The 21,561-nt window shown below is 36.5% G+C and overlaps 1 protein-coding gene across 1 annotated transcript; it reads right to left on the bottom strand.

Moving 5' to 3' along the window:
- Positions 1-1,438: 1,438 nt before the first annotated feature.
- itm2ca (integral membrane protein 2Ca) lies at positions 1,439-20,383 on the bottom strand. The gene is given in 6 exon segments (NM_001002549.1): positions 1,439-1,763; positions 10,308-10,458; positions 10,549-10,659; positions 11,641-11,829; positions 13,968-14,111; positions 20,176-20,383. Coding segments are annotated over 6 exon segments (783 nt in total). The 5' UTR covers positions 20,272-20,383; the 3' UTR covers positions 1,439-1,671.
- Positions 20,384-21,561: the final 1,178 nt, after the last annotated feature.

Raw genomic sequence — 21,561 nt, 5'->3', positions numbered from 1 at the left:
TTCACTCAACTAAACAAGGTTTGAATTTCAGCACACACATATAAACACAAAGAGCTTGTGAGATTGTATACATTAGTCCAGGGCATGAATCTGGCCTAAGGCTTCGCTCATATTATAAGAAAATACTCAAACGATGAGAGTGTTCTGAAGGGCATGCAGAGAGAAAGAAGAAAAGAGGAAGTGGCACAGGAAGTGTAGAAGAGTTGAAGCGATAAAGTGACATTTGATACTGGATTACTGAGATACGTAGAAAACGAATACGTTATAAATGCAATAATGGTTGTGACCTTTTTTTTGTTTGTTTTTGGATGTAGTACTGGGATGTTAGGATATACACAAGTGACGCACTAAAGAGAATCTGATATTGTGCTTAAAGAGATAGTTCACCCCAAAATGAAATCTTTGTGATCATTTTTTTCACCCTTCACTTGTTCATAATCCTATTTGAGTTTCGTCCACCTGTTGAAGACAAAAGGAGATATTTTGAAGAATGTTGGTTGATTTCATCAGTATTTTCTTCCTACTATGCAAGTCAATGGATACCATCAAATATCATTCTTCAAAATATCTCAATTTGCGTTCAACAGATAAAAGAAACTCATAAAGGCTTTAAAACCACATGAGGGAGAGTCAATTTTGAGGAGTAATTTTTATTGTTGGGTGAACTACCCCTTAAAGAATACAAAACAGAGGGCAAACTGCTCAAAGCCTCAACTTATCTAGATGTGTGGTGATTTTTTAACATTTATTAAATGACATTCATCCATATTCCTTCAGCTTACTTCCTTATTTATCAGGGGTTGCCACAGCGGAATGACCTGCCAACTATTCCAGCAGGTTTTAAACAGCCGATAACCTTTTAGCTGCAACCCAGTATTGGGGAAACACACATACACACTCATATACACACACACATATACACTAAGGCCAATTTAGTTAATCCAATTCACCTATAGCGCATGTCTTTGGGGACCCAGAGGAAACTCACAGGAAGAACATGCAAACTCCATGTAGAAATGCCAACTGGCCCAGCTGGGAGTCGAACCAGCGACCTTCTTGCTGTGAGGTAACAGTGCAAACCACTGAGCCACCGCTTTTATATGACATTTTAAGCAAAATATCCCTATAGGTTTTGTGTAAGCACTTGAAATCTTCATTTATAATAGTGTGCCTTTAAATAAGAGAGCATTATATATATATGCTAAGGGTTGTAGGTTTTCTATTAGCATTTATGCCTAGTGTTCTCATTTTCCTATTTCAGCTTTCCATGATTTAGTAGAATATACCTGAAATCAACACACAAATATCTTTATATAAGAGAGCAAAGAGCAGTATTCGATGGAGCACAAACAGCCAATCACACGCAGACAAGAGCATGCAGGCATTGTGCAGCTTAATGCCCATGTAATCTTCTCAGATTTCTGATGCTACTTTTACATTTTTTTGAAATGCTTATTATTGCGAATAAACAGGACTCGTCGGATATCTTTCAAGAGAAGGCTGTGATGAATTACTACGAATACAGAGAGGGAGAAGTACAAAAAAGATAGAGTGATGGGGCTACAGACATTAAGGATCAGAGGTAAAGTGTGTGATTTTCAAAGGGGTGTGGCTACCGAGATCAGCAGAGATGATCTCATTGGACATGGGTGGAGCAAAGTGATGAACAGCCTATGGGGTCTCGCAAATCACCGTCTCCACCACGAATGTGTTCTCGAAGTGACGGATTCGGTGACAGTTCTGCGCATCGCGCTTGCTGATACCTGGAAAAGTACAGAGATAACGTATAAATAATGGATACAAATTATTTTTCACTCAGAGATTGTTAGCAAAGTTCACAAATATCAGAAAGTATTGCAAAAGATTAGACCAGTCCACACCAGATTAGATTAGACCAGTCATAAGTGTACTTTTTAGAAAATTGAGATTTATACATCACATGACTACTCTTTCTAATGATGTTTGGTTTGTTAGGATACACTCTCAGAAATAAAAGTACTAAATCTGTCACCGGGGCGGAACCTTTTCAAAATATTTGTTCCTGACAGCTCCTTAAGTGAAGTTTATGTATAAACAAATTTCGAGAGGATCACGTGCTTATGATTGCTAGCGGCTGGATCCGCATTATCCAATTCACTACGCTCCAATCAGATGACTCCTAAACTACTATAAATACCCTGGGTTTCATTCCACTGCTATCTTCGTTTTGAAGAGTCCCCCCTTCCTCCCCTACTCCTCCTTATTAGACGGGTGACACGGTGGCCCAGTCGCCTTACAGCAAGAATGTCTCTGGTTCCTGGCTTTACGAAACTAGCAGACATTTCTGTGTGGAGTTTGCACTTCTCCCCGTGCTCATGTGGGTTTCCCCCGGGTTCCCCGGTTTCCTCCCACCGCCTAAAAACATGCAATTAAGTTAATTGAATAATCTAAATTGGCACCACAGATATGCTTCTAGTACGTAGTTATCTTTAAGAGCAATCCCTTACTGTTCATTGGCTACTACAGCAGGGAGTTCTCGAGATCTACCTGAGCTCAAATTCCCCTCCCGCCTTGCAACGGGAGGGAGCCCTGGGCTCGAGGATCTCATGAGCTCAGGGCTCTCTCCCGGGACAGCATGCCAAACAAGCTTTTATAATTATTCATCAGCTAAGTGTGAACTCTTGAAAGGTACATATTAATACAACTTTGTACAACTTTGTACAACTTTGTACCTCATAAATATATTTGAGGTACAAAAACTAACCTTAAAGGTACAAAAGTACACCCTAATGCTGAGTTTAGATTTTAGTCTCGATTTTGTCTCGTCGACAGGTTTTGAGAAATTGCTGACAAATGCCTGAACTCACAGGCAAATTGTTCACAAAAGTAACAATCACACAGTGTGAACCATCAAAGACGCCATCTGAGAGAATCGCCAATGAGTCGCCGGCACTCGTGAGAAATGTGTTCTGATTGAAAACAACATCAGTGACAACCTACAGCCAATGAGAGAGCAACATCCACTAGTAAAGGGATCTGTAGTAAAGGCTTTTCTCATTATGTAGTTAATAACAAAAGATATACTACATGACCTTGTGTTGTTTTCATGTCACTTCTCGCGTGTGTTTGGTTGTGAGACGTAGTTTGCGGACCGAGACAAAGGTGTCAGCAATTCTTTCTATTGTAAAGTCATGCAGTGTTGAATTCCTGTCACCAATCCATCTTGCAGTGTAAACAAAGCAGCGTGAAGTGCTACCCCAGATAGTCATGCAGTGTGAATCACCTCTGTGGCATGACTACTTTGAAAATAGTGCAGTCTGAACTCATAAAAGCATAAAGGTACCAATGTCCACCTACTGTACTAAAGTGTAACTCTTGAAAAAGTACCACCCCAGAAACAAATTTTGTACCTTTATCCGCTTGTTAAGTCGTGACGTATCGGTTACGTATGAAATACTGTTTCTGGGTCCAAGCCACGACTCTTTTGAATTGAGAAAATGCTTGTTTATGACTATACCTTTTAGTCATATCACACATTAAAGTGAATCTTATATAAAATCATCGTGTCTCAGGACTTGCTGCATCACAGACACCAATATTTTAACAATTTTTTAAAAAGTGAATCACTTTCTGGCCCTCTGATAATAGGCATGAATATATTGTGATCATGATGTTCAAAAGTAGTACATCGCTTTGTAATGTTTATTGAGAACATTTGTTGAGCCTCGCCATACAGTTTGATATGGCGCTTGTACCCAGAAGCCGCTTTGCATTACGTCACACTTAACAAGCGGATTTCTGAGTGTGTAGACCAATATTTGGCTGAGAATAAACTATTTAAGAATCTGATATCTGATAATTTAAAAAAATAAAACTAAATGGTAACACTTTACAATAAGGTTCATTAGTTAATGCATTTACTAACATGAACTAATCATGAACAACACATGTACAGCATTTATTAATCATAATTGAACATTTACTAATGCATTATTAACATTTAAGTCCATGCTTGTTAACATTAGTTAATGCACCATGAGTTAACATGAACTAACAATGAACTACTGTATTTACATTAACTAACGTTAACTAACATGAACAAATACAGTAGTAAATGTATTGTTCATTGTTTGTTCATGTTAGTAAATGCATTAATTAACATTAACTAATGAACCTTATTGTAAAGTGTGACCAACTAAATATTGAGAAAATCACCTTTAAATTGGTCAAAATTAAGTTTTATGGAATGCTTATTTCTCAAAAATTCAGTTTTGATATATTTATAAAAGTAAATTTCCTAAAATAATTGAATCAAGTAATCAGCAGGTAACACACTGAATTTTGAAGTAAAACAGCTGAAAACATATTTTTAAATGTACCACAATAATGTAAATATGAAATTAATATTTATAGAATGCATTTGTTTAGCGTATGGATTAGTGTACACAACATATAAAATACATTAAATGATCACAAAGATCTAACATTTTGAATATAGATTTGTCTTACACATTTTATCATTATATCAACTGCTTGGTACATTCATAAAAATACAGCACCCTTAATGTTTATGATTTTTGTAACCAATAAAGGCCACTTAATTGTAAATACTTTTAAATAAATATTTGTATTTGTTACACTGAAAAAAATTATTCATTGGATTTACAAAATTTTTTTAAGGTAAGTGGTTGCAAACAATTTATATGGGCTGAATTTAATTAATTAATTCAGCCATGTTCAACTTAATTTCCTTCATTTTCTAGTCGGCTTAGTCCCTTTAATAATCCGGGGTCGCCACAGCGAAATGAACCACCAACTTATCCAGCAAGTTTTTACGCAGCGGATGCCCTTTCAGCCGCAACCCATCTCTGGGAAACATCCACACACACATTCACACACACACTCATACACTATGGACAATTGTACTGCATGTTTGAATTGTGGGGGAAACCGGAGCACCTGGAGAAAACCCACGCAAACTCCACACAGAAGCGCGAACTGAGCCGAGGTTCGAACCAGCAACCCATCGACCTTCTTGCTGTGAGGCGTCGGCACTACCTACTGCGCCACTGCCTCGTCCTCAACTTAATTTGTTTGTTTAAATTCAGAACATACAAATCGTTTGCAACCACTAACCTTAAATCAACAATGTACATATTGCACATAAACCATCTAGATGTATATATATATATATATATATATATATATATATATATATATATATATATATATATATATATATAACTTCATAACTTTTTATTCATTCATTCATCTTCATTTTGGCTTAATATGGGGTCGCCACAGTAGAATGAATCAACAACTTATCCAGCATACGTTTAACATAGTGGATGCGCTTCCAGCTGCAACCCATTATTGAGAAACATTCATCCATACACATTCATTCACACACATACACTACGGACAATTTTAGCGTACCCAATTCACCTGTACTACATGTTGTATACTGTATGTATGTATGCAAGTGTGTATTTATAATGATGCATGTTTGTATGATGTTATGTATATACAATATGTAGCTCCTGAAAACCCAAAAATCATTGTGTGTTTGCGCACATTAGGTGAATAACAAAATCGCCCCAATTTCCCCAAAAGTTTATGGTCGTCATAGATATTATCCTATTATAATTTCACCGAAAAAGCTTCAGGAACCAGGGAGAAGTAGATTGCATGATGCAGGAAGCCATACAGTGGGTGTTGTTCCGCTAATTATCCGCAATGAGCTATTATGCTGGATGTCAATCAGATTTGTATGGCAGCTGTGAAGCTACACTGGATCACAGTTTCCTCCAATCAAGAAGATGAAGAAATTAGAGCGGCAAACGAGAGTATTACCAAATCAGATTCAAAGTTCCAATTGGCCAATTATGCACCGAGATTGATGGTGTACAGGTCAACTAAAAATAGCTCAATTTTGAGGCATTCAGAACTTTAGAAGCTACAAATCTCAGACTTTTAGCTCCAACTACTGATCTGACATGCAGAATACTGTGCTGCTTGGATCATCTTGACAATATTGTGACCTGTACGTGCTTCAGAATTTCAGAAATGCAAAAGCTTTTCTTTGTTTCAGGGATTCACAATATGAAGATTGTTGGTGATATCTATAACTGATTTCTATTTATATTTGGAATATATAGGTCAATAAATTCAAATGTAAATATGTATTTTTCAGAGCTTGATTACAAAAATAAAATGTGAACATATAGGAATCTGAAAGGAAACACCTAGATCAGGGGTGACCAACCCTGTTCCTGGAGAGCCACCTTCCTGCAGATTTCAGTTGCAACCCATATCAAACACACCTGCCTGTAATTATCATGTGGTGTTCAGGTCCTAATTAATTGGTTCAGGTGTGTTTGATATGGGTAGCAACTGAAATCTGCAGGAAGGTGGCTCTCCAGGAACAGGGTTGGCTATCCCTGACCTAGATCTTTCTTCCACCAAAAATAATTTACAGTACAGTCTTTCTGGATGAAAAACTCCTATACTGTTGAAGTGCTGCCTCTAGACCAGTGGTTCTCAACCTGTGGTACGTGTAGTGTACCACTAGTGGTATACGGGCTTCCTTCTAGTGGTATGCGGAGGAATCAAATATGTCATATGTACATGCTACATATATTTTAAAATGTATCAAAAAATATTTATACATGAATATGATGACATAAAGCCTATATTTCTAGGTGGTGATAAATAGGCTACTGTTAATACTTTACAGGAGTACAGGAGGGTTTTTTTACTTTTTAAGAACAGTTACCTATCATTTTTAACTTTTTTTTTGGTTTTTTAATAATTATATTTTCTGGGTTTTCACCTTTATTTTTGATAGGACAGTAGAGAGAACTAACAGGAAAGCATGGGGAGCATAGAGAGAGGGGAAGGACTGGCACAGGACCGCGAGGCGGAATCAAACCCGGGTCGCCACGAGCACTGGAGTGCACGTGTTGACGCACTAATCACTACACCATTGGCGCCAACATCATTTTTAACTTTTAAAGGCACATTTTATGTAAATGTTGATGTTTTTATTATTATTTATGTAAGCATAGTGCAGGGTTAATGTTCAAACTATTTATAATGTTTAAAGGGGCTGACAATACTATTCTTATTCTTATTAATAGGAATTAATCTGCCTCGTTTTTGAACTGTAGAAAGCTGTAGCTGCTTTACTGGGCCTACTACACTACTGTATTTCAATTTTATCTGTCTCATCTATTTTTTTATTCTTATTTTTATAATTCCTATTATTTGTTTTTATTTCTTACACTTGTCTCTTTTATTCCTGTTTATGTAAAACACTTGCCACTGTGTATGAAATTGCCTTGCCTTACTGCTCATTACGGTTATACTTGGAGAGACATTATTTTTTTCTGAGGTAGTACTTGATGAAAAAGGTTTAAGAACCACTGCACTAGACTCTTATAAAATGTGGAAGGCAACAATAAAAACACTAATGAATTGTTTCAGCCTGCGCAAATGACCCAGAGTTTATTGGTTGATAAATAATTTTCTTATCAGGCTGATAATGATAACATTATCAATGAAAGATTTACTGACCAATATAGCCATTAATATATTGTGCGAGTTAAGCCAATAGTTGGATGTAAATCAACCATTTGAGTAGCTGTAATCTGAGGGTTCAAAATAATCAAAATATTGAGAAATTAAGTTCTTAACAATGCATATTACTAAACAAAAAGTAAGTTTGATATATTTACAGTAGAACTGTTACTAAACATCCTCATGTAACATGATATATTGCTAAAAATAAACTGTTGCAGCATAACTACATGTGACACAACAATATTCCACCGACAAGCAATTTGGCTACCTGCACCAAACGCAACACAACACAACAGAAACATTTAAATACTTCAGTCAATCATTTAAACAGTCAATCATTTAAATATCAGCCACTGCACTCCCAACTAAATGGTAAGGGTTCTTATTTAATTAATGCATATTAAACTTATTTAACATTACTAAAAGTACTGGGTGATGATGTTGTTGGTTTGCACTGAGTTACCGCCTTTAATTTTTTAACTGTTTGCTATTTTTTTATGATGGTTGTGCCGAACTGAGCCTGGTTTTTCTCAAGGTATTTTTTCCTTCACTTTCATCAATTGGTGAAGTTTGTTCCTTGCCACTGTCACCACTGGCTTGCTTGGTTTGGGACTTGTGGAGCTGTGCATCGATCGATTTGCAATTGAGTGTTTGAACTTTCAGCAGTGAAATTTAACTACACTGAACTGAACTAAACTCAACTCTGAAAACTGGACTCAAGCTGTTTCAGCTTACTAGAACTTCTATGTGAAGCTGCTTCGACACAATCTACATTGTAAAAGTGCCATAAAAAATAAAGATGAATGAAAAGATGATTTTTTTTAAAGATCTGAGGTAAATAATATGCTGCTGGTTTCAATAGTATGGCAATTAACATCTCAAAAATGGTGTTCAAACTCACATTGTTAGCATCTAACACTCAATAATGTACATAATCTGTTCCTGAGGTGATTAGGGTTTTTTTAGTTTATGCTTTTGTTTTGCTGCAATGTTGTAAAAACAGAAACAGTTTCTAAAACATACATTTAGCATTTGCCATTACATATGGTTATGGCACAAATAGTTTTAGCATGAAAAATATAGCTGTTATCATGTGTTGCAGCACTGCATCGAGTGTAGTTCGGTAGGGGTGTAACGATACACTCAGCTCACAATACGATGTGTATCACGATATAATGTTCACGATTCGATATGTATCACGATATTTGGAATAAAAATTGAAAATTAAACTATAATGCAAATTTTACCAAGTAAACTATTTTTTATGTATTTCTTTTGTTTCAACTTGTTAAACTGATCCTTCTTTAAGAAAATAAATTAAACAGGCCTGTCTCTGGAAAATAAAACAATTTAAAAACTTCTTAAAAATATTAATAAAATGACAGAGACAAAATTAAGAAACAATTTAAGTAAAGGTGCAAAAAAAAGCTTTCTATTCAGTTGAATTTAACAGTAAGAGCTTAAGGCTTTGCTTGGTCACTTGCGTTTTTTGTGTGTGCAAAAAAAAAATCCACATTTCCAGGTATTTAATTCATATTTAATTAAATTCATTTAGAGATATCTCTAATTACAATTGAGACTAGTCAAAACTCATTTAGAGATATCTGCACATATTTTTCAATGGAAGTCAATGGAGGAATATGACTAGTCATAATATATTTGCAGATATCTCCAATCTGATTTCGTACTAGTACAATTGTAATTGCAGATATCTCTAATTGTCATTCTGACTAGTCGAATTATAATTATGACTAGTCAAAATATAATTAGAGATATCACTAAATATATTTATGGATAGTCAGAACAAAGGTTTAAATGCTAAAACGGCTTGCCATACGCGCGCGTCTATCAGTCCGCCTTCTGTAGTAACAGCTCTCGGTCAGCTCACGTCATGTGTGATTTTGCGGCGGGAACATTATATGAAGACAGAATGATATTTTAGGCTGAATTGTACCTTATAAATACAGTATGTGACTCTTTCAACACCATTAGGAGGTATCCCTGTCGCTGTGCAAAGTATGTAAATCACTGTGAAAACTTTAAAACTTAGGATGTTTGACCCAGTATGCGTGTCAAAAAGCGGACGAGTCTAAAGCAATGACTGCACAACCGAAATGTTGCCAGACGTCTGATTTTGAGAGGATGGGCCATCCTCTATTTCAGCTCCACTCATCTTGGTCTGCTAACATTACTGCTGCTGCAATCTGAACTCACGTGCGACAGCAGGTGGAACGTAGCTCACGTGCAAACAGCTCAACTAATAATCATATCGTAATCAAATCGTCAAAACGCCACGATGCATATTGTGACATTTTTGCATCGCAATAAATCGTACAACGATAAATCGTTACACCCCTATAGTCTGGACATGATGACAACGGTTTGTGTAAGGTTTGACAAGTGTAAGGTTTCATGGTCCAGGATCACATATCTTTTTAAACACCATAAAATCAATGCTAGTTTTGTTGTATGATTTCCTGTTCTCTAGATATCAACTTTGAAAATGCCTATTGACTAATTCAAGAGTTTACACTTAGATATTGCTTGATAATAATAGCAGGTTTGGCATGCTGTCCTGGGAGAGAACCCTCAGCTCAGAGATAATTGAGCCAAGGGCTTATGGCTGGTCAATGAGCATGTAAGGGGATACGAGATCAGGTAGTTCAAAATTAGTTTTGAAACTTCATTACATATCAGTTGTCCCTTAACATTATTTACACTAAATAATATCACCAAAATGAACTTACGGCGGCGTGAGGTGCGGCGACGGAGCCTGTACGTATCTTTACCATTACACAGACGGTAAATAAACCGGCCAAGCTGATGCATATTATTAACACGACCAGTCACGACCATCTCTTCCTGCACAATGTACGTCTGGGGGAGGTAAGTCCCTTTCTGTAAAAAAAAAAAAAATAGATAGAAAGGCATCATCATCAAGATATAATTCACACTTCAACTGCTATTATATTCAAACAATAGTAGTACCTTGACGTTAATGAGCAGCTCCCAAAGGTTGCGAGGCGGCATTACAACGGTGGTGTTGAGCTCCGTGACATAACACTTGTCTAAGGCGATGTCATGGTAGGCTGTCAGACCCTTAAAACCCAAACACATTCATAGAATTTAGATAATAACATAAAAGGATGTTGTATTAAATGTGAGTGGGTTTGTAATAATGTATTCATGTGACAATATGTTAGATTTTTAAGGGATAGTTCATCCAAAAATGAAAATTTACAGTTAATTTTCTTAGGCAATTAAAGATGGAGGCAAAACCTCATACTTCAGCTTCTCATCAGACTACTGACCAATCAAATGCTGTCTATTATCCGACATGCGCCACCCCCTTCAAGATTAGTTGACTTTTCTTAATAACAGTGAGTAAACCCGTTGCCTTAATTTTTAAAGTAAGTGAAGTTTCACAAACTAATTTCGAGAGGAGCACGAGATATAAGAATGAGCACGACTGGCTTTTCATCTGAAATCAGTAATAATCCAATCAGAGTAATCCAAGCTTACTATAAATGGATCGTTTTCTCCCTACTACTCTACTTCTACCCCATCTCCTCTTTTTCGTCCCTTTTCTAAGAGGAAGCTCTCAAGACCTACCTGATCTCGGATCCCCTTGTCTGCTTATTGACCGGGTGGGAGCCTTGGGCTCAAGTATCTCAGAGCTCAGGGTTCTCTCCCAGGACACCATGTGAAACCTGCTATAAATGCCAACCATATCTAAGTGGAAAATCTTGAAATGAAATAGCTAACTCAACAGTTCCAAGTTATTCACTTTTTAAGTAAAGTCAACTTGTTGGTTTTTTTAGGCAACGAGTTTGCTCACTTTATTTAAGTAAAGTAAATAAACACTTTTAACAGTACACTCTCACTAGCAGAGCTGTAGTGTAAACAAAATGCTATTGGCTGTTTTTTTAAAGGGAAGGAGCTACTATATGCCTCACCCTCTCTTTATATTTCAGTTTAGATTATGACAAACTTCAAATAAAAAATGCACATTTCGAAGCACGTTATGAGCTGTAAGTTGTCATTTTTGGATTAACTAAACCCCTTTAAGCGTAGATTTACCCTGTGGAAATCATGAATGATGTCAGCAGGGTCTGTGTTGCTGAAGTCGGGCACAGGGACGCTGATTTGCTCGTAGTTTTCCTTCAGATAGATGCCCACATTCTCCTCCACCTCATGGGAACCTCGCAGCGGAGCAGCCACCGAGTCCTCATACACGACGCGGCAGTGGAACCGACTTTGATCCGGAACCTGAATCATCATCACATTAAAGACAGCTAATAATTATAGAGCTAATGCTTTTATTATATCATCTCCTAAACCAAAAACACCGACTGACATTGTTCAAACACAAAAACATAATATGATTATTGTTTTTCATATAATTGTGAAGGTGAAATTAATTCTTAAAATAAATCTCTATCATTTACTAGCGATTATTGTGTACTGAGTGCATTAGTGCCACTTTTTTAGCAGTACTGCATCCAGAAGTGTTTTTCCAATTAGAATTTTTCAATAAAGTGATACAAGTTATACGTTTAAAGTGTTATAAGCCATGAACTTAAACAATCATCCAAACCTTACAAATTTTTGAAACAAAAAAGTATATGGAAATCAAATATAAAGGCAAAGGTACAAAGAAACTTGTCTAATGCTTATTTTGTCTTAGTATATGCCATTATGTTCATTTCTGAAAGACCAACAAACTAAACAAAATCATTTTAAAGGGGATCTATTATGCAAAAATCCCTTTTATATGGGGTTTAAGTACAGTTGTGTGGCAAGAGTGTGTGAATATAGCCAGCTTCTTATTACACAAATGTATTATTTAATTTTTTTATAATCAAACTTTCTACTCTTTATACGTGTCATCATCAAAGGGGGAAATCCACGCCCACTAGTGACAATCTCTACCTCATTAGAATATTTTGTTAGTCTTCCTTTTGAATCTGCCACTATGTAGCACTATGTAGATTTGTAGCTCCGCCCTCTTTTGAAAAGAGCACAATCTAATTTGAATTTAAAGCGACAGTCGCCAAAATGGCACAATTAGGATCAAAGAGTTTCAAAGAGTTGTTAAACATCATTTGTGTAGTATTTTGAGCTAAAACTTTACATAAACACTCATCAGACATCAGAGACTTATTTTACATCTTGAGGAAAATAGGCTTTGAAATAGGCGTTTCTTTATTGGCTGAACAACATTTCTGACGCTGTGTGTTGAGATTTGTCTGTCGGTTAGACCAGTTTATCCAATCAATCACATCATCTGATGTGAAAAGAGTATTTCAACAATAACTGAAGCCACAAAAAGAAGAGGGTCCATTAAACGGCATAACATTTTCGGCCGATAAGGTTTTGGTGGCTGAAAATTCGGTACATGGCTAATATTAACACACTTTTAGATTCCCATTGTTGCACATTTCTGCTGTGTGATTGCTCTTAGATCAATACAGAGTAAAAAAGTCCAGAGCTTATTGTTATTATTGACAAATTTTATCGCAATTCGATGTAATATCATTTATCAGCCCAGCCCTAATTTGTACTATTCAGCGTTTTTATGCAATATCCTAAAATGTGCATAAAAAGATTTGGATTGAAGCATGCACTGAAAAAAATGCTTTTCTTGGGAGATATTGTTTATTTTCTAATTTAAATATCCATAAATTCTTTAAATCAAGAGGCATTTTCAAGACAAGCAAAAACATTAGTTTTATTTCCAGGAATAAGTCAAAATTAAGTGTGTTTTTACTTACTTTTACTCAGGGAAAATAATCTGGCAGTGGAGTAAGTAAAACAATCGTGTTTTCAGTTTGAAATACTTTAACTTTATTTAACTTGTTCTAACCTAACGTTGAGGCGGATGGGCTACATCATCAGAAGACCATACCGGGTAACTTGCTCTTGTTGTTAACTCACTAACTCACTCAATTTCAACTTATTATTTCTGAAAACAAAACAATATTTTTTACTTGTCCAAAAAATAGTTCTTGATTTAAGAATGTTCAGATATTTGGACTAGAAACAACACAAGAACTCTTAGCAAGAAAAGCATTTTATCCAGTGTGGCTAGTGAGACATTTCTATAAATGATTCATTCAGAAACTACAGTAATCACTGCCCTTTTCCATGTAATGAATAACAGTCAGTTTTATACTTCATACTTCTTAGATGACTTCTAGCGCAGGTGAAAAATCAGACAACCAATGAACCAAACCACAGCTATTGAATCATCATTACTGTAAATAAAAAACTAACCGTATGACAAATGAATCACAAAACCCTAAAACATAAGCTCTGTCAGAGTGAACGCATAAACAGGCTCTAATGCAAGCTTATCAGCTAATCAACACTGTGAAATTTAAGCCACTTATACATTTCTGAGCTACCTGAGGAATGATGTAGTAGCGGTAGATATATATCGAAGCATAAATCAGACTGCAGGTGAAGACAATCAGTGCAGTTGTCAGGCAGCAAAGTCCACTCAGAGAGGAGCGCTTCCGTCCAACAGGTAAGACCAGCTCCTCTTCCACCTATACAGAAATACATGTATTTATGTTAAATTAGGGACATTTAAAGGCATTCTATGTAATTTTTGCCACTAGAGGGCACATATTCGCAACAAACAAAGGTGTCATTTGATGACGTCATGACTGAGTGTGGAATCATGGGAGTTGTGGTCCTCATTACATGCAGGATTCCTGCAGAAATAATGTTGATGGATGAGCTAATGTATTCCAATTTTAAAGTATTCAATATTGATATTGCAATGTGCAAATCTGCAATAGTTACATGGCAGGGTTTGCAACGTTGAGTTGGCATTATAATAACCAGGAATCGATCTAATAGAGTAAAATATGTTCATTTGGATATGTTTTTAAGATATAAAGCAAATTTAAACCAAGAACTTCTAAAGTTTACAAATTTGGCATAGATTAATAATTATTTATACAATGAAGACAATACAGTGTTGATTAATATACAATTTATGTTCTTTAATGCTGTTAGACTTCACAGAAAACCATAAATAACAAAACAATTCATTCATGTTCTGATGTATTCATCTGGGCTTGCAAATTGTTGGTTAAGTTTTATGCAGATGTATGAATTATTTTTAAGTAAAGTTATTTAGGTCATATTTTGTGAAATTATGACCTAAATAATATTATTATATTATAAAATTATATTTTGTGAATTTTTTCCAATTTCTTGCAGCACTAGATATTAAAGCATCTTTGGTGTTTATATAACCCAATAAAACCAAACTGAAAATCAAGGATGTGTGATGTTATCAGCATGGCTACACAATGACGCCGTCCTCCTCACTAGTAAAAATTGCTTATTTCTCTGGATTTGAACATTTTTCGAAACATTTGGGATAATAAAAATATTTTAGTCTGCAAAATATGTAACGGTTGTCATGTTTTTCGTTAATATTTTAATGAAATATTAATTGTGCCAGTGCTGTCGCCTCACAGCAATAAGGTCGCTGGTTTGAGCCTAAGCTCAGTTGGCGTTTCTGTGTGGAGTTTGCATGTTCTCCCTGCGTTCGCGTGGGTTACCTCCGGGTGCTCTGGTTTCCCCCACAGTTCAAAGACATGCGGCACAGGTGAATTTGGTAGGCTAAATTGTCCTTATTGTTTGAGTGTGTGAATGTGTGTGTGGATGTTTCCCAGAGACGGGTTGCGGCTGGAAGGTCATCCGTTGCATAAAACATGTGCTGGATAAGTTGGCGGTTCATTCCGCTGTGGCGACCCAGGATTAATAAAGGGACTAAGCTGACAAGAAAATGAATAAATGAACGATTAATTGTGCCTTCCCACATAGAAATCTGATATGGCAATTGATTACATAAAAAGTTCAAAATATTTCATATATGCAACATTTATGTATATAAGATTATTTATAATATATATATGATTATGTATGTGTGTGTGTGTGTGTTTATACATATATAACCATTAGTATTACAATTATGGACAAAAAGATTCAAATAATAGCTGTAATGTTATACATATGTACATATGGCATGTAGACATGATTAAGACGATCTGCTGCATTTCAAACAGAGCATCAAAATGGGGAAAAAAAAGGTGATTTAAGTGACTTTTAACGTGCCATGGTTGTTGGTGCCAGACGGGCTGGTCAGAGTATTTCAGAAACTGCTGATCTACTGGGATTTTCATGCACAACCATCTCTAGGGTTTACAGAGAAGGGTCAGAAAAAGAGAATATATCCAGTGATTGGCAGTTCTCTGGGCGCAAATGCCTTCTTGATGTCAAAGGTCAGAGGAGTATGGCCAGACTAGTTCGAGCTGATAGAAAGGCAACAGTAACTCAAATAACCATATTTTTTTGGCACACTTTGGGCCCATTAGTACCAACTGAGCATTGTTTCAACGCCACAGCCTACCTGAGTATGGTTGCTGACTATGTCCATTCCTTTATAACCACAGTGTACCCATCTTCTGATGGCTACTTCCAGCAGGACAATGCGCAATGTCATTAAGCGCAAATAATATCAGACTGGTTTCATGAACATGACAATGAGTTCACTGTACTCAAATGGCCTCCACAGTCACCAGATCTCAATCCAATAGAGCACCTTTGGCATGTGGTGGAATGGGAGATTTGCATCTTGGATGTGCAGCCAACAAATCTGCAGCAACTGCGTGATGCTATCATGTCAATATGGAGCAAAATCTTAGAGGAAAATTTCCAGTACCTTGTTGAATCTATGCCACGAAGGATTAAGGCAGTTCTGAAGGCAAAAGAGGGTCCAGCCCGGTACTAGTAAGATGAAATTAATAAAGTGGCCGGCGGGTGAATATGTATATAATTATACCTAATATATCTAAACATAGATGTACATATCTAAAATTCCAATGGTTGAAAAAATAAAATAAAATGGCCATACATGCAATGTTTCGAAATATATGTTGCCTATATGACTTACATTTTATACTTGTGAAATCCAAACATGAACTTCCATGTTATATATGCAATATGCATCTATTTAGTTTTCTATATGGGTCTAAAAAAAGCACATTTTAATTACCACAACCTAATTTGAGTGTGGATTTAGCTGCTTTATGAAGACGTCTTCATTATTAGCTCCTCCCATAGGTCTTCACAAAGTAGGTCATTTCAGGTTGCTTCTTCGCAGGGACATTCGTTCCTCAGCAAGATGGCAAAACCACACACACACACTGCAGTAATAAACTCATCATGTCCTCAATACTGTGCCACTTTCAGTATGATCACCCACACGCTGCGAGACGTGCTACAATCAGCATTACATTCACTTGTATCCCATCCAGCCAAGAATGGATTATTCATTGCTCGTACTACAGAAGGAAATTATTAGATGTGAGATGCTGATAGGCAATGACTAATAACGCCCCCAGTCTTGCAACCCATCTGCCATCTGAACGGCACATGGCCTGAGATGGCCCTATTCTTATACACACACACACACACACACACACACACACACACACACACACACACACACACACACACAAGCACATTTGGATTAATATCAGGATGGAGATTTCCTTTTGACTCACTTTCAGATATTTAGATTTGAGATATTTAAAATGCACTCTGCCAATACTGACTCCACGCACACACTTTTTACTAACATTTGTTATTGTTCAGTTTTGGCTCCCAGTTATTGGATATTGTTAAGCTATTTATATGTATATATGCTCTAAAAGTAATGTTCAGATGTTGTGTTTTTATATTGTATATTTTAGGGATAGTTCACCCAAAAAATGAAAACTTCCTCATCATTTATTCCTTTTCCTTCAGCTTAGTCCCTTATTTATCAGAATTCACCACAGTGGAATGAACCACCAACTATTTTAACATATGTTTTACGCAGCGGATGCCCTTCCAGCCACAACCCAGTACTGGGAAACATCCATACACACTATGGCTAATATGGTTTACCCAATTCACCTATTGCGCACTCGGAGGAAACCCATGCCAACACGGGCAGAACATGCAAACACCACACAGAAATGCTAACTGGCCCAGCCCCGACTCTAACCAGCGATCTTCTTGCTGTGAGGTAACAGTGCTAAACACTGCAACTGTATCTGGATGCAGCCTTTATGATGCAAGCTCAGAGATGCAATGTCAGACACAAGGCACTCAATGGAGCTACTTCTGTGTATATATGTTTATGTCGTGTATGATGTGTATATTATGTGTAAGACTTCACTGTGGACAGCAAAGTAAGAATTTCATTGTACAGGAAAACATGTTTCCTTACTGTGCACATGATAATAAACAAATTGAATTGAATTAAATAGCGATGTCACTGTGACGTAGAGATCTGCGCAGGACTAAATTTTGAATCCTGCTCCTGCTCCTGCCCGCTCCCGCCAGGTTTTAGCCCGAACCTGACCGCTCCCGCTTATATTCAGCATTTGTTTTCCCGCTGCCTGTCCCTCCCCGTTTTCTACCCATCATGCCCGTTTCTGCAAAAGAGGGGGTTAACAGCAAAACCGAAAACAACCCAGCTATACAGAGTCCAGATAGCCTATAACAAGCTGTCTGTATGAACACACACATAAGCACCAAGCAAGTGACACACACACATAGGCATCTCGCTCTCTCTCTCATTCACACACTCACACAGCAACAAATGAGCTAAATGCAGAATCACGCTGTCTTATTCACACACATATATGCGAGCTTGCTCGCTCGGGAGTCAGGAGTGATTTTGTTAGACCGCCCGCTCCCATCCAAAATTAAACTAGTTACCGACCGCTCCCGCTCTTTATTCAAAAATTTATTATTCCCGTGCCGCAGAAATCTGGTTGGCTCCCGCAGTACAGCCACAGGAATGCAGACCTCTACTGTGACGGGTAGGGTTAGGGGTGAGGTTAGGTTAGGTGAGCCCATTCAAAATCATTGCATGCAGCTCAGATTGCATCTGCACCGAGTCTGCAGCCAGACGCCTCTCAAACACTGAGCCGAAATGTCGCCTCAATATTTACTCATACTTAAATAATTTTGTATGTTTATGGATTTATGTCTTCTGTTGAACACAAAATGTTGGAAACCAGCAGCCATTGACATCCACAGTAGGAACAAAAAATAGTGGAAGCCAATGAGTGTTTTTTCCCCTCAACATTGTTTGGTATGTCTTCTTTTGTGTAAAAAAAAAAAAAAAGTCAAAGAGGCTTGTAAAAAGTGTAGGGTGAGTAAATGATGGCAGAATGTTCATTTTAGGGTGAGCTGTCTCTTTAAATGTTTCGTTTTACAAAAATGATGACATTGTTTGAACGTTCTTTGTTAAAAAAAAAAAAACAATAGATTAAATTTAAGCAAAACATTTTTACACCATTCCATAAGCAATATATAAACAACATTTTTGTGTCAACATTATTAATGACCAGATACATTTTAACCGGAAATTCTGTTATGGATTGCACATAACTTTGAGAAGACATCATCAGAATGAACATTTGCTAATTGCATAGTAGAAAAATGTGAATAATATTACAAAGGGAATTATTACAGATGCTAATGATCACAAAATTACACATTAAACTGATAAGTTGTTTTATTGGGGAGGATACACTGCAAAAAAAATGTTTTTCTTACTTAGATTTGTTGTCTTCTTTCTATAGTTCAAATATCTAAACATTCTTCAGGAAGAGTTTTCTAGGCAAGCAAAACATATTGTCTTGGTTTCAGAAATAATGAGCCAAAATAAAGTGAGTTTTTCCTTAAAACAAGCAAACTAATCTGCCAATGAGGTAAGCAAATGATTGTGTTTTTCCTTTTGACATAACATTATTTTGCTCACCCCATTGGCAGATTATTTTTCTTGTTTTAAGGAAAAAAAAAAATATATATATATATACACGCACACTCTACTTTTAGTACCAGAGTGATAATAAACAGCTAAAGCTCACTGAAGTCATTCTCCTCACCGTAGCCATCTGCCATTTTGTCTGTTGGATTAGTGTCTGTGTGTGTTTTTCTGTAGCTTATACACATAAACCTGTGCTGCACTATGCCAAATTTGATCCCGTTATTATAAGCTACTAAAAATAAAGGCTGAAATATCCACAATAAAAATCTACACATTCATTATTAAAATAATTATTCTTTTTGATTAAATCCTAAATCCACAGCAATATATTTTAATCTGTTTATTGTAATTATGCTAATATTAAATGTTTACTCCATCACTTTATAAATCAATAAGCAGTTTTAGGGAAACATGACAATAACGCATCCATATTGAGCACGTAGATAAAGTGAACACTATGTGCCGGAGATAGTATAAATATGCATGCTATGTGATGTGATGTTGTTGGTGCAGGTGCTGCAGCATCCATGTCCTCATGTTATGAAACCAAAGGACACTATTCTCGATAACAAGGGGGAAACACAGCTGTAAACGCATAATAAGTGTTTGATGGAGCATTATCAATAGCTAGATCATATATCAGCCCACCAATGACGTGATTGATGGTTTACCATGGATGTTCTTTCCTTTCCGGCTTTCATTCGGGTTTTCAACCGCTTTTTTCCGTGACATTTCGGATGAAGCACACAAAAAGCGAAACTTACGTGTGAATGCGGTATGAATATTTGAGTTTTATCTCCATCACCACCCTCTTTCTCGGCTTTTTGTCCTGTGATGGGCTGAAAGCTGATCTTCACCATGATGAAGGAATAAACCGCTGTTTTGTTTTGTTTTTAGCGCGAACGCAGATCCTTTCCCCCCGAGCCTTTTGAAACAATATTTGCCGTTCGTTACAATAGACCGGAAGAATATATTATTTATTTATAGAATTGTACATTTAAAAAAACGGTCTTAAAGTCACAGTGCTAGCGACGCTGGCGATGATGCGCGCGACCCAGAAAGAGCAAGCGCGCACACGTTTTGTATACATCATATGGAGATGTACGTGAGCGCATTGCTTTAGAAGATTTGTAGTGTGTTTATTATGTTAACATTTGCTTTTGGGAAACAAAGAGGGGTCAGTTGAAGTGGCATTTAAATGTTATAGGTGTCTATAGATTATAAATATCTATATAACATTTAACTTTATTGATGTTAAATGTACAATGTCTATCTATCTATCTATCTATCTATCTATCTATCTATCTATCTATCTATCTATCTATCTATCTATCTATCTGTCTGTCTGTCTGTCTGTCTGTCTGTCTGTCTGTCTGTCTGTCTGTCTGTCTGTCTGTCTGTCTGTCTGTCTGTCTGTCTGTCTGTCTGTCTGTCTGCCTGTCTGTCTCCTCATTAAAAATACTATAGTAATTTATCGTTAATTCAATGGTTGTTTCGAACCATACCTCAATTTATTTGTGTATTATAGAGTTTACAACTTTTTAATGAATGCTACCACATACTTTAGGCTAGAATTAGCTAAAGTAAACTGATAAACTGTAATAAATACTGTAGTAGGCCTACTTTAAATTTTACTACAGGAAACAGTGGTGTATTGTAGGATAACATACCTTTTGGTTGTTAAAATCTACAGTATTCAGTCATTTGATTATATTACTATAGTTACTGTGTCTATTCACATGAAAAAAATACTTTATAGTAAATTCTACTGATTTTGAACCATACTATTCGTGTATTAATCATACTATGCTATTATTATTATAACACTATTATATTTATTATAATATAATATACACTCACCGGCCACTTTTTTAGGTATGCTTTACAAGTACCGGGTTGGACCCCCTTTTGCGCTGATCCTTTGTGGCATAAATTCAACAAGGTACTGGAAATATTCCTCAGAGATTTTAATCCATATTGAAATGACAGCATCCCGCAGTTGCTGCAGATTTGTCGGCAGCACATCCATGATGTGAATCTCCTGTTCAACTACATCCCAAAGGTGCTTTATTGGATTGAGCTCTGGTGACTGGGGAGGCCATTTGAGCACAGTTAACTCATACTCAAGAATTTGCGCTTTTTGACATGGC

This window comes from Danio rerio, chromosome 15, assembly GCF_052040795.2.
Source record: "Danio rerio strain M-AB ecotype USA chromosome 15, GRCz13ab, whole genome shotgun sequence".
Taxonomy (NCBI): domain Eukaryota; kingdom Metazoa; phylum Chordata; class Actinopteri; order Cypriniformes; family Danionidae; genus Danio; species Danio rerio.
Note: the sequence above shows the minus strand (reverse complement) of the source record. Positions and strands in the feature narration are given on the sequence as shown.